Genomic DNA, 14,238 nt, shown 5'->3' on the forward strand with positions numbered 1-14,238 from the left:
TGAAATGGTTTGGACATGTAAAGAGGAGACAGTCGAGGATTCCTGTCTGATCAATGGAGACCTTCATTATAGAAGGGAAGAGGGTAGACACTGGCCCAAGTTGACTTGGGATGAGAAATTTAGGCACGGTTTGCGAGACTTAAACATCTATAAGAATATGATTGATGATAGGATCTTTTAGAGACGTAAAATTAATACTGAAAACCTTTAGGAGGAGAATAGAGGTTTTGCTTTAACTTTATCTTAAAGACTTAATTTACCTAAACTTAGATGACCTTTATATTATTTACACTATTCTATTATTCTAGTGCATCTCGTTTGCAGAAGATTTTATGGTATTAATGTATTATAGCATTTTATGTTATTTCTATGTTTATTTAGTTATTGTTACTATATTTTATTTATTAAAATGTTTTTCTATTTATAATTTTTAGTAATAATAATAACAAAGAATATTATTATTATTAGTAATAATAATATTAATAATAATATGAATATTCATAATAACTAGTTTTTAAGACATCCGGTGTTGTCACTATATCGTTAAACCAAATAAAAGTAATCATAAAAATGCTAAACACGTACGTGTGTTTTGAAATATTAACCCATCAAATTTATAATAATAATAATAATAATAATATACAAAACAATAAGATGATAATATAACAATAATATAGTAATTTAATAATATGATAATAATTATAACATAGTAATACTTAAAATATATTTATAATTATTATTATTGTTGACTATTTTTTATTTTATGAAGAAAAAAAAACTCTATATCTAAAAGAATGAAAATGCTACAAATAAAACGAATTTCAATCCCAGTGAAATGATCGATTTCGTTAATCTATGACAATTGAACCTGTTTTATTTTATTTCATTGGAATGATTCATTCCATTTTACTTTCTATTCTTTCATACTAAACGCTACCTTGATTATAGTTATAATTCATGTTTTTAACTATCATTCGTTTTTTAAGATAAATCATTTGATTCTAACTTATAATTATTTATATTTTTGTAATTCTTTTTCTTAACTTACATCATGTAAATTTATCCGTGTAATTATGCAAATATTTTTTTTAATTTAAAAAGTCGTCTCATTGTATATGGGTTATTTATTCTATATGCAAGATAATATTTAAATATAATATATTAGTTTCTAAAATATATTAAATAACTTTAACTTGATATGGTGATGTATATAACAGACTTCTAACTTTTATTTATTTTGTTTAAAAGCAATTTACATTTACCAAAATAAGCATTTTAATGGTGATTTTTCAAACCCAATTTTGCTTATATTGCCAACTTACTTTTGCTTGATCTTGTTTGTTGTCTTAGTGGTGCTTAAAGGATTGCGTGGAGCATTTCATCGGCTATGCCAACTTAGTTAGGAACAATTTCTTTGTTTATATATCGTAATCTTTTTATCAAAGATGTATATTTTGGTAAAAAAAAAATTATTTTAAACATATCAAATAACTTTTAACTTGAAAATTAAAAGTTAGATAACATTTAATAATAAAATTATGGTTCATTGGTAGATAATATTTGACACTGACAAATTAGTGTCTTTAATATTTCTAAATTTCGTTTATGTTGTTTGAAAATAGTTAGACAAAAGTTTCGACTAAAAGAAACTATTCAATTGATCTTTAGAGGCTTGTAAAGTTACTTTCCAGTTAGTTTGGCAATTTCATTGAAATTTGAAAACAAAATGAAATTACTCTTAACTTGACTGTAACTTTAAATCTCGTTATTATAGTTTTCGAGTCGGAGATCTCTCTAACATAAGCCTTGAATAAAGAGGTAAATCCTATCCTTCTCACGCTTTGTTAATAACTTTGCTATTCTTGGAATATACGTTGCCCCCACGTCTTGCAAAGAAAGCTACATTCCCATGGGCACACACCTCGTAGGCGCCATTGTAGCCTTGTAGGCATTGTTCCCTGCTTTCAGCCCATATCTTGTTGTGGGCGACTGGTGTCTAAGTATAAATATTTGGAACCACACCTGTAAGCTACTCAAGTGTCTCTGATTCTCCAACTCAATCAATCGTCTGGTAAGCAAGCATATGTGCTTTCACTTCATAAACCCTAATCCACTTTTACCTTCTTTTTATTATTGTATGAGATCATTATCCTCTGTCTCTCTCTCTCTATAGATTCAAAATTAAGTTTGACTGTATAATTTTGTTTATTGTAACCACCTGTGCCTTGTTTTCAGATAATTAATTAGATACGGCAGTTAATGTTGGAGAAGACAAATGGTTCTGGACATGGGAGGAAGATGACATGCTAGTTGATTCAATCATGTATCAGGAAAATATGTACATGAGCATATGCTCAAGCAGTGCTAGCCTTGATGGACCCTAAAGTGGTGCAGTCACCTAAGCCTGTCAAGATTAGGATGATAAGAATGAAGACAATATTCTACATTGTGCATAGCATGTTAATTGCTAAACATATGAGTGGTTTTCGTTGGGATCACGAGAATTCGCTTGTTGTTGCGGATGATCGGCTGTGGGATGAGTACATCAAGGTATGTTTTTGTTGGAATAGTTGTGGAAAAAATGAGGTTTTTTAGTAGGTGTGAAAGTGTATTTTTCATTGACTTTGGATATAAATATTTGGATGTAACTGTGGTTAGTGTATAAGTGTTATTTGTTTGTTTTTGTGTTCTATGGTGTGAGAGCTTCGCAACGAAACAAACGGCGTCTGGAATGGAGCTAAGATGAATGAGATATCGATTCTTGAACTTAGGTGTTTGTGGCTGTTAGAGCTGCCAAAATAAATAAAAAATAAATTGGGAGTGGTATATAATTAGAAGCCTTCCTGAGATATTGTTCTTCTTACAAGGAGAAACAAGTGAGGACCCTAAAGGATACAAAGCACCCTAACTTGCACACACGCGCCGACGCAATGTGACACTTTGATAGCTTATGTTGCAATTCACATCACTGCAAGCCACTTGACAGCTACCTTTATCTTGTAACCAGGTGCGCCATGTCCTAACATAGGTTGCTACTCAACCACATTGTTGTGGGGTCGCGGGTCGTACGCGTGGCACACTCTTCGTGGTACCAATATACAATAGTGTAGCAACCTGGCTAGCGTGGATGCTAACATCGTGCAGCTAGATACAGACTCCGGTTGACGTGACCTGGCTACCATGGATCGCGGTGTGGTGCAGCTAGCTACGGGACTCCAGGTGATGTTGAGTGATTGGTACGCCTAGTCCAAGCACGCAACAGATCCGTGTGCGTGGCGTGTGACTAGCACAGTCTAGGTGGGCAGCGGGCTCGACTGGTGCAGACACAGTAGCACGCAACTTGTGTGACTGCTACCAAGGGGCGGTTGGTACAGGTTTGTAGAACGACAAGGACAAGCGGACTAGATGCGCTGAGATCACATGCGACTGGTTCACTGTGTCTTTATAGCACGGCCAGTTCTGTAGTTGTGGATACAACACGAATTTCACTGAATGGAGCGGTTGAAACCAAAAATCCTCCGCTTCGATCAAGATCTTTAAAACCAAAGAAAGTCCACTAAAGAAATTTAGTGCAATTTATTATTCATTTTATTTATGGCGCATAATGGCGGGACTGTTTAACTTCTATTTCACTATAAAAATAAGGTGTTCCTTAGTTGAAACACACACCAAAAATGCAAACACTTCAAAGGGATTTATGTCGATCCTTTCTTTATCATCTTACCACTTTTCGAGGTACAATAAGGGGGTTCGAGTCTTCCACAGCAGTAGACACTACTTCGCCTGCTTTACCTTGGGGAACAGACAGATTCTAGGAGGAGGCGTTTAATTTGTTTTAAGGGACCTGTGTTGAACAGGAATGCTCAGTCACGCCATTCTGCTTAATCTCATTTCTTTCAATTTTGTTTATATCAGTTGTATTTTATTGCTTTCCAAATTGTAATCACACTTTTATTTACTGCTCCATGTGCTTTGTGTCATTCATTCATTGTAATTTTATTCGAAGGTGTTTCTTTATTTTATTTTACGAACACTCTCCTACATGCTCTAAACAAGCTTTTATTGCTATTGTTATGCAAAGCATATAACACGTGTTTGTGGTTGCTTGCAGACTCATGTAAGAGATGCTGGTCGATTTAGAAACATACCATTACCCCAGTATGATAGGCTTTGCATCTGTTAGTTGTATTTAGTTATAATTAGGGTTTTAGCCCATGTAGTTGGTTAAAGCACATGGGCCTTTTTATGGGTTGTAAGTTAGGGTTTGCTTGTGTATATATAGATGTAGTCCCCTTTGTATTTTACATACATTCAAGTAATAAACATTCCTTTCACTACAACCATCTTCTTCTTTACATGGTATCAGAGCTACGGCTCTCGATCCAAACCCTAGCCTAGCCGCCATCTGATCTGTTATAACATCCTGACAGCCGGCCTTAGATCTGAATCAAACTCCTCTCGGTTTACCTTCTGCTCAGGTCACGAAATCTTTTTTCGAGACACTTTTTACCAACACCGCACCTGCCATCATAACCTACACCCTCCGATTTGCCTACCCTGAAAATCCGACGCCGCACGCGCCGCCCTTCCGCCGTCACTGCCGCCCACGCGCCACCGCGTGATGGCGCGTGAACCACTCTCCGGCCGCCGTTCTTTTTCCAGGTTTATTACTTTTTCGGTCCGAAGCTCCTTGTGTTGTTAGTTTTCTGATACGACAACTTTTTTCCGTTTGTCTCGGTTATTGTGTTCGAGTTTGTTCAAGCACTCAAGCTACCAGATTCAATTGCAGACAAAAAGACCACTGAAAGTCAGATTGCTCCAGGTATTATCAACTATTCTGTTGTCCTTCGCATTCCCATTAAGCTTGACTCAAAAAATTGGGGTTCGTGGAGTCTCTTTGTCCAAAAGGGTCTTACTAGTATGGACAAAGGTGACCATCTCACTAAGCCACCACCTGACCCGATTACCAAAGAATGGCGAATTGATGATAGCGGAATCCAAATGGCCCTATGGAATGCTATGGACACACAAATCCTTACTATTGCTCAAAACTTTTCCACCGTAAAGGAAATGTGGGATCACCTCTCTTCATCCTTTTCGGCTAAAGAGTCTATTTCTCATGCTTATTATGTGGTTCAAGCCTATGGTCGGGCCGAGCAAGGCGATTCTACATTTACCGACTATTTTACACGATTTTCCAAACTCCGAGATGAGCTTCGCACTTTGTTTCCACCCACTACTGATTTGAAGATTCAGGAGGAGCGAAACGCCAAGATGGATGTCATGACCTTCATTGTCGGGCTATCACCTAAGTATTCAAGCACCCGACCCCTACTGTTGAGCAACTCCACTACTACATCTTCAGTTGCATCAACATATCATCTATTACGGGAAATGTATGGTCCTGGTGCAACTCCAACTCCTACTGATACATCGGCTATGTATACATCTACTGGTAAAGGTACCGGTCGAGGTTCTCATACGACCCACAAAAAGGGTATTGGACGGGGTGGTGGTCTTGTTTGTCACTATTGCAAGGAACCAGGTCACACGAAATGGGATTGCCCGAACCGCCCTCGAAGTCAGCCACCTCCTCGTCCCAAAGCTCGTTTGGCTGCCACTGGTGAGATTTCAGATCCAACCGCCACTCCTACCTACACAGTTAGTGAAGAGGACTACTGTCGTCTCCAGCAGCTTCTAGCCTCTCAGACACTTGCCCCTACTCCACGTGCCAATACGGCCGATTCAGGTACGCTGCCTAGTCTTTCTTCATCTTGGATTATTGATTCGGGTGCTACTCATCACATGACTGGGAACTCGGGTATTCTATCCAACCTTAATAAAGTTTCCCACCAACCTGTTCGACTTGCTGATGGATCTTCCTGTCCTGTATTGGGGGTTGGATCCATTAACACCTCGTCCAACTTAAACCTCTCGTCTATTCTGTTTGTTCTTAAATTTCCCGATAACCTTTGTTCGGTAAGCCAACTTACTAAACAACACAATTGCTCCGCTAAATTTTATCCTACTCACTGTATCTTTCAGGAACTTGGGACGAACCGTCTGATTGGCACAGGTTTTGAATCTGGAGGCATCTACCGCTTAACCTTCCCGTCACGTCCTACAGAAAATGCTTGTGCTTCAGTCAAGGAGGACCACTGTCGGTTAGGTCATCCCTCTATAGCGGTTCTGAGGCAAATGCGACCAGATTTACCACTTTCGTCTTTTAATTTTTATTGTGAGTCGTGTCAACTTGGTAAACATACCAGGCGTCCCTATCCCCCTAGAGTGTCTAATCGAGTCAGTTTTTGTTTTGAAATTTTGCATTCTGATGTATTCCTTGCCCTACCAAATCTACGTTGGGTTTTGAATATTTTATTACCTTTATTGATGACTATTCTCGCACTACTTGGGTTTATTTGTTAAAATCTCGTAGTGAGGTATTTTCCATATTTCGAGAATTTAATGCTTATGTTCAAAACCAATTTAAAACCACCATTAAAACTTTACGATCTGATAATGCTAAAGAATATTTTTCCACCGACTTTTCTTCATACTTAAAAACCAACGGCATTATTCATGAATCATCGTGTGCGTATACATCTCAACAAAATGGTGTGTCCGAACGCAAAAATCGTCACATATTGGATGTTGCTCGCACAATCATGATCCAATCACGTGTTCCTCATCGTTTTTAGGGAGATGCCGTTCTCACATATCTGATTAACCGCATGCCCACACCCGTTCTTCATGGTAAAAACACCGTTTTCTGTACTATTTCCCAACGGTGATCCATTTCCTCTCGCACCTAAAGTATTTGGTTGCGTCGCCTATGTTCATGACCATCGTCCGAAAACCATCAAACTTGATCCCCGAGCCATTCGTTGTGTCTTTCTTGGTTACTCACGGGTTCAAAAAGGGTATCGGTGCTATAGCCCATCACTTCACCGATACTTTACTAGTGCCGATGTCACTTTTCATGAGTATCCTTACTTTCCCGAGTGTTCCACTCCTGTTTCTGACCCGTTTCCCGACCTTAATATACCCACATCTCCCTTCCTCCCCACCATTCCTGTGTCGATTCCCTCTACCGATCCAATCTCTGTTGATTTTGACCCACCGACAGAACCTCAGCCACTGCTTTTCACATATGCTAGGCGAGGTAAGGGTCAAATATCAGAGACACTTGATTCACATCCAGGCCGCAACCCCGAAATACCCTCAGATCTTCCGTCTGCATCCGAACAATCTACACCTCTCACTGATACATCCTTACCCGATCCGACACCTTTACCAAAAACTACCCCTGATACACCCGTTTATGATCCTCCTGGTGCACCACTACCCGATATACCTATTTCTTTTCGCAAAGAACCCCGGAAATGCACTCGTTACCCGATTCAGGACTATGTTGCCTACACCCACCTATCTCCTGAATCTCATGCGTACACCACTACTCTTGATTCCTACCCGATTCCCAGAAATGTGATGAGCGCTCTCGCTCACCCAGGATGGCGACAGGCTATGGAAGATGAAATTGGGGCTCTAAGGTCCAATCATACATGGGATCTTGAAACACTTCCTAAACAATTGTAGCAAGTAGGAACTGATTAAGACTCAAACCACCAACATTAAACACTAAAAGTTGAAAATTAAGACTTAATACACTGATATTAGGAATATCGATGATATATCGATGAAATATCGGTCAATACCGATAACCGAGATACCACCGAGATTAACTGCATAGCTTCAACTACCACATGCCACCTTCAGCATCACAATCTGTATACAATGACAAAAAGGCGATCATATGCATTGTTAGTGATTTTAGTGTAATTAGGGATTAACTTGTTAATCAAGTTAATTGTAATATGAATATAAATAAGTCGGGTGCGTGGTGCACACTTATTTGATCTTATAATTTATAATCCTATTGGTACTTAGGGGCAAAGCCAGTAAGTCATGGGGGTTCCAAGGGGCAACGTCCCTTGGCGAGGCCTAGGGGTATAGCCCTTGGCTGGGTCAAGCTGCCAGGTTAGCTTGCAATTTTTTTTTATTTTGACATATGTTTTATATTAAATTGCATCACAAATTTAATTATTATTAAATTCGTATATACTTTTGATGCAATAAACAAGAGCGTATTTTGGTGTATTTGAATTTTAAATACATGAACTAACCCTAGTAAACTGTTACTTGATCAATTGATTTATTGTGTCGTTCATCAAGATCTCTCACAAAAATCCATACTTGACTCTTGCTCTCAATTCTGAGTTTTATTCGATCAATTCATTTATGAACCACAAATGGATTTGATCTGAAAGTGTGATCATGACTCCCCGATTTTTTGAAGATATACGATTTGCAGAATTCCCCCAACATTTATTTTAGTAGTTAGTCTGATTTATACTCTCATAAATCATATCATCCAAACTAACTAACTTGAACTTGTCTATGGACAGTGGTTTTCATTGAATAAGAAGGGACAGCGTTGTGAAATGATATCATTCATAGAATGTGTGGATTCAAAACCAGATGAATTTAAGGGTGAATTTAATTCAAGGTGGCCTTCTTCTCCTTTATGAGAATATATTTGCAATAATACAAGTATAAAGCAATGTACCATTCTTTGTTGCTATTCACGCAGATTTTCCGTGGGCCCCTACCATTATAAGAATGGGAGAGTCAGAACACGTGTAAAATCTCAATTCTTATCACCAGGAATCGCATACACGGTGAACCTTGTATTCAAGTTTACGCTCCCAAGGAAGGAGAGAAAATGTCATGAACGTATAGCCCTCAAATATAAATTACAAGGGGAGACCGAAAGTTCAATTTCATACCTTGTGTTTGAGAGAGAAGATGGATGGTGGATGTGTGAGTTGTATCAGTTTACTTGTGAACACAAAACTGTTGATCTTGAAATTCTGTTTAATTCTTATACTCCCATAGAAGCAGAAGGCATCGAGTTTTGGCCCTTTGAGAAAGTAAGATGACAAATAAAGTTTAATACATGGCATCATTAATTAATATTATTTGTTTTTGCTTTAGTTATTTTAAACTTTATTGGAAAAGAGGTTAGCCTCAATAACATTGTTTTCAATGTAAGATGACCCATATAGCTCATCTAACATGGTTGAGTTCTATAGGTTGAGCTTGAACATGAAGATGAGAATCAACCCATATCAGATTCAGACGAAAATTGGGAAGTAAAACCGTCAACTGCTTACGAAGACGTAATGAAATGGTCAAAATATAGGTTGCAATGGAAAACAAAGAAGGAAGCGTACTCGGCTATTCGCAAAGGGTTCTTATTCAGGGATGTCAACAAAAGCAGCATTGTAAGTAAATTCGTTTTTTTTTCTCATATGTAGTTGTGGAGCCACCTATGAACATCAACTGATTACACATCTGTATAATTATTGTTTGATACTGGTTTTTTCTTGACAAAAATGAAAAGAAATGTCACATGCTATCAGCAAGAGCGGTTTCCACATGGGACCTATACTCATACAGGCTGACTCTACCCGAATCAAGGTTCTTTTAAAGCACATTAGATATGATTTAGCAAATTATAGGTGTACATAATAATGTTTATGATAACAAACACTACACATTTATGAGTTAATTTCTAGCCTTTCTAGCTTTCTTTACATGTAAGATGATTTTCTAATACTTTTCAGATTTGGAGAAGCCTTTCAGTGTCTTTTTCGGATTCCTAATATCATGGGCAATATCAAATCTCATTTGGTGTCGTCTCAAACAATATATGCAAGTTACCTTGTTTACAAATTACCAAAAGACCAATCTGAATTTCAAGCTCCTCTTCTAGTGGAGGATCTGGGAGACACTAACTCAAATCGCCATCGGTATATCTATTTAGTAAGTCCTCAAACCCCAGTTATTAGACCAAAGGCTGATCAAAACACCCACAACCCACTTAATAGGCCGAAATTTAAAGGCCTTCCACAACGGAGGAACGATGGTTGGATGGAAGTACAAATTTGGGAATTCCGAACTTCTACTACCACTAATATGATTCCTATGTGTCTTGCATTGGGAACTCGTGGTGACAAGAGGCTTAGTGGACTTACTATTGAAGGCATTGAGTTTAGACCGGCATAGGTGCACTTTTATAACCTGGCAAGAATTAACAACAAACGCAAACTTTGTTTTCAATTTTCTTTCGAAGAGGTAGGATATTTCAAATCCTATTTCCATGAAACAACTCCTATTGGGGTGATATATCATCTCAACCCTTAGTCGATCCTGCTAATATTTGTTAGAAGTGTTGGAACTTACACAAAATTAAAGTGACATTTCAAGGAAACAATATTAAAACGTAGAAATGTATAATAGGTGTGTCGAACCATTGTCCTACTGATTAATCGATTTGATATGTATGTTGAAGAATGAAGATAAACATGGTCTTGTGTTTTTGTTTACAATCGATCATATTATCTATCACCTAATAAGTACTCTAATAGGTAAAATATCAATAATATTTATTCCTCAAATCATAGGAATCATGTAACATCATAAAATTAAATGGACTCTATTATTCACTATACTCATTTTAACTCGATGATTATGATAGAATAAGTGGTATCATCCCTACCGACTGTTTGAATCAAAACCATACGTGACACGCATCCAAAATTTTGGCATCTATAAATTTTGACAGCTCTATTTTTTTTTTTTACAAATTAGCATGAATAACACGTTTACAATTTACAACATAATAACTACTCGTCTTCTCGTTTGACACATTTAGTTAAATGGGTTAAACAAATCGTATTTGAGTTAAACGATTTAAAGTGTGTGTGAGTTCATACTTCGAACATGAATATAAAAGCAGGGCCTATAGAGTATTTCCCTGAGCCCCTAACTAAGCATGAATCAACAGAGCACGTGGCCATCACATAGTGACTCACCCATATATAGTCATGATAAACATATTCTCCTTCAAAATGAAATAAAAAGTTAGAAGCAAAATTAACACATCTCCTCAGCTTCTGTTGTGGTGATCCTGATATTCATCTATTGAGTAGACCAACTTAAACTATAGTACTCAAGACAAATTAATATTAGGGCTCAAATATTTAATAATAATAATAATAATACAATACAAGAAAGCCAAAATCGACGGTTAAAACAGTTACACCTAACAATAATTTAAATATATACACATGGACATGGAATGGATTAACCGAAAAGCTTAACGGTAACAAACATTATTAGTAGTACGGAACCACGCCGTATGACGATTCGAAGTCAGCTTCCGTCCTTTGATCCTGTCTCTGCGTACGCCTTCCTGGAAGCATACCGAATCGTCTTCTCGAACTTCCTGTTCTTCCTCTTCTCTCTGTACCTTAACACCCTCGCTTCTCGATCGAATCCCGTTACCGGCGTTGGATATACCTCCGTCGACGACTCCTGGCGGTTTGACACGTCAGCGGTCCATGTCATATGCAGGTAATCCTTCAACTACATCCGGCTGAATCTGATAATTATTATTAGTAGTGTCCTGTACCGGTACAACGCCGTCCGTTGCAGAATTGTATCTCCGAACAATCGGATTAGCTTTTAGGTCCGCCGTTTTCAGATCCATATCGATGTACGGATCCATCTCGTTAAACAAGTACTCCGATTCCGACTCAGTAACTTTCAGATCATCATCTTGAGATCCGTCACCGAGTTTGTTCATATTCGGATTCGGAAGTAGCCATGACGCAGCTTCCGCTTCCACGGCTTCACTTCCGGCTACATTAACGTCAAAATCAAGTAAGTAGTGATTCTCACCTCCACCGCCGGAGTTGATCTTTGCCGCTTCAGTTGCCGGATCGTAAAACGGAACCACCGGAAACCGTTCGTGGCGGCGAGCGAGAGGATTAGCGGAGTGAATATCGCGGTCGCACGTGACGCATAGGTTAGCGGCGTCGGCCTTGCACGTGATGCTCGCGGGAGCTTGCTCACACACCTCACACATCCACACGCGCGGGTGGCGTGACGCGAGTTTGTTGGCGGCGTGGACCTTGCCGTCGCATGGGATGCATAGGAAGGCGGAGTCCGCTCTACAGAACAAACTCGCCGAAGTCGTTTTGCACGAGTCGCATGGGGTTGTAGCCATGGTCCATTTCTCTTTGCCCATGGAGGTTTGGTTTTTGGTTATGTCGTTTTGAGTGTTTATTGTTTTGATTTTGGTTTTTGCTTCTTGTTGTTCCAAGTCACGTTACATTTCCTTTTCAGTATCCATCAAGGCTATCCGCATTGGGGGTAGAGCCAATGATGTGTTGACACGTGGCGTAGGCTTAGCCAAAATGGGTGGAGGGGCCTTTTTATGCCATAATTGAGGGACGGGCAACGTTATGATTTGGAGTTTGGACAAATATTGCCATTGACTTGCGGTCAAAGCATGGGTTAAAACGTGTGGGGTGAGCAAGATTTAAATCGCTTATCTCGAATATTTCTCTATCTTGTTGGGTGACTAGGAGGTTTTCCTTACGGTTTTTAGAGGAGGTCTTAGGTTCAATTCCCAACGTGTGTTTTGAAATATCGGTAGCATCACTGTAAAAGAGATTTGAACTCGAGTAATAGGGATGACAAGTGTTATGACCTTTTGGAAGAAATAGTGTTGCCATTGCAATATGTAGCCATGTAGGAACTAAACAAATTTTTTGAATGTGTCAAATTGGTGGGGGCTAATAGTTAGTTGTAAATGTGTTACTTTGGTTGTTGGGTTGTAAAAAATGGGTTAGACAAACCATAAACAGGTTAGCGTCACGACTTGTTAAATTAAGCAGATTAATATGGACATATTTAATTAAAACTGTTTTAAACATGTGAACTCAAATAAGACCCATTTTTTAAATGAGTTAATTTAAACGCTCAAAAATTGATTATTTTCGAGTCATGTTATTACGCATTTTGACTCGTGTAGGAAATTAGGGGAACAAATATTGAAGTATTAATAAAGTTATAATATGATGGCCGAGTAAACAATACATATATTAATACTTAAACAAGGTGTGCGACATTAAACCAAGTGTTGATGCCACGTGCTACAAGCTTGTTTGAATCATAGAATGTATCGTTTTCAAGTTGTAGATTAGCATTCATGCTTCCACTTGCTAAGAGATTGTTGTTACATTTTGTTATCTACCAAAGTTCATACCAAACCTTGTTGATAAAAAAGAAGAATGTCTAAAGCTGCTGGTGCTATTTTATGATACAAAAGAAATTTGCAAATAAAATTTAGCTAAAAAAGGAATGGGTCAAACACTTTGGAAGTAATCCAAAATGCGTATTAATATATGCAATTAAAAGTTAACGTTTCAAGGTGAACACTGGACTTGTGTTGACCCGTTATCCAACTATTCAATCTGTCTAACCCACCCGTTTCATGATCTTTGTTCATGGTTTATATAAATATGTTCCAAAAAAGTTTTGAGATTGTTGTGTTTTGGCATCTGAGTTTTTTTTAGCACTGGCTGAGCATCATCAAGGACCGATGATTGAAGCCATAGCTGCAGTACCCGATTCGGTTTGAAGTCAATGCCTTTCATCCTTCTTTCTCCCGGTTAGCATATTTCTTGTTTGCATTTTGACTTGATGCTTTTATGTGTTAAAAAGTAAAGTTTAATGCAGATATCTACATTTTTAACATGTTAGAAACTTGCATATATATATTTATCTTGTCATTCAAGTTATTGAATCAAAACTTTGTCATTCAAGGTAGCCATCAGTCCAAGGATTGCAAAACCAATCAAGTGCTTCGAACTGAAAACACAATAACATCAAAGACTTTAACAGAAACAGAAATTAGAAATCAAATTTTGCAACACATGAAGCAGATTGAATAAACGCTAAGATACTGAATTTCCAATGAAATTAAAAAAAACACCCATTTACATAACCATGCAGCTTTCCTTTAATCCACATTTAGATCATGCACTAGAAATCACCATCACGACTTCTTAAGTTCATTAAAATGTTCATCCACAAGTTAAAAGTGATGGTGATTCCATATTTAATCGTGAATTACACAACATTAATAACTACAGATTTTCCTTTTCATATCAACGCCCTAATCTTTAAAGCAACAAAGATTAAATCAAGTGAATAAAGGAAAGAGTGGATCATCTCTAATAGAAGAGCAGTCCTGATTTATGTGTGATATAGTTTATTTGTAACCAAATGTTGAAGCTTAAAAGATAAAACTATGTTCTTATTCAT

General features: G+C 37.8%; 1 protein-coding gene and 1 pseudogene across 1 annotated transcript; one reads left to right on the top strand and one right to left on the bottom strand.

Moving 5' to 3' along the window:
- Positions 1–7,763: 7,763 nt before the first annotated feature.
- Positions 7,764–10,128, top strand: LOC143611128 (F-box protein At2g02240-like). Its single transcript, XM_077085437.1, has 4 exons — positions 7,764–7,835; positions 9,153–9,344; positions 9,464–9,540; positions 9,687–10,128. Exons 1-4 carry the CDS (start codon positions 7,764–7,766, stop codon positions 10,126–10,128), a joined length of 783 nt encoding a protein of 260 aa, XP_076941552.1.
- Positions 10,129–11,277: 1,149 nt separating this feature from the next.
- Positions 11,278–12,284, bottom strand: LOC143611221 (zinc finger protein CONSTANS-LIKE 4 pseudogene; annotated as a pseudogene).
- Between the last annotated feature and the right edge of the window lie 1,954 nt (positions 12,285–14,238).

This window comes from Bidens hawaiensis, unplaced genomic scaffold, assembly GCF_021521415.1.
Source record: "Bidens hawaiensis isolate Kalapana, Puna unplaced genomic scaffold, B.hawaiensis_p1.1 tig00000237_1, whole genome shotgun sequence".
NCBI classification, from domain to species: domain Eukaryota; kingdom Viridiplantae; phylum Streptophyta; class Magnoliopsida; order Asterales; family Asteraceae; genus Bidens; species Bidens hawaiensis.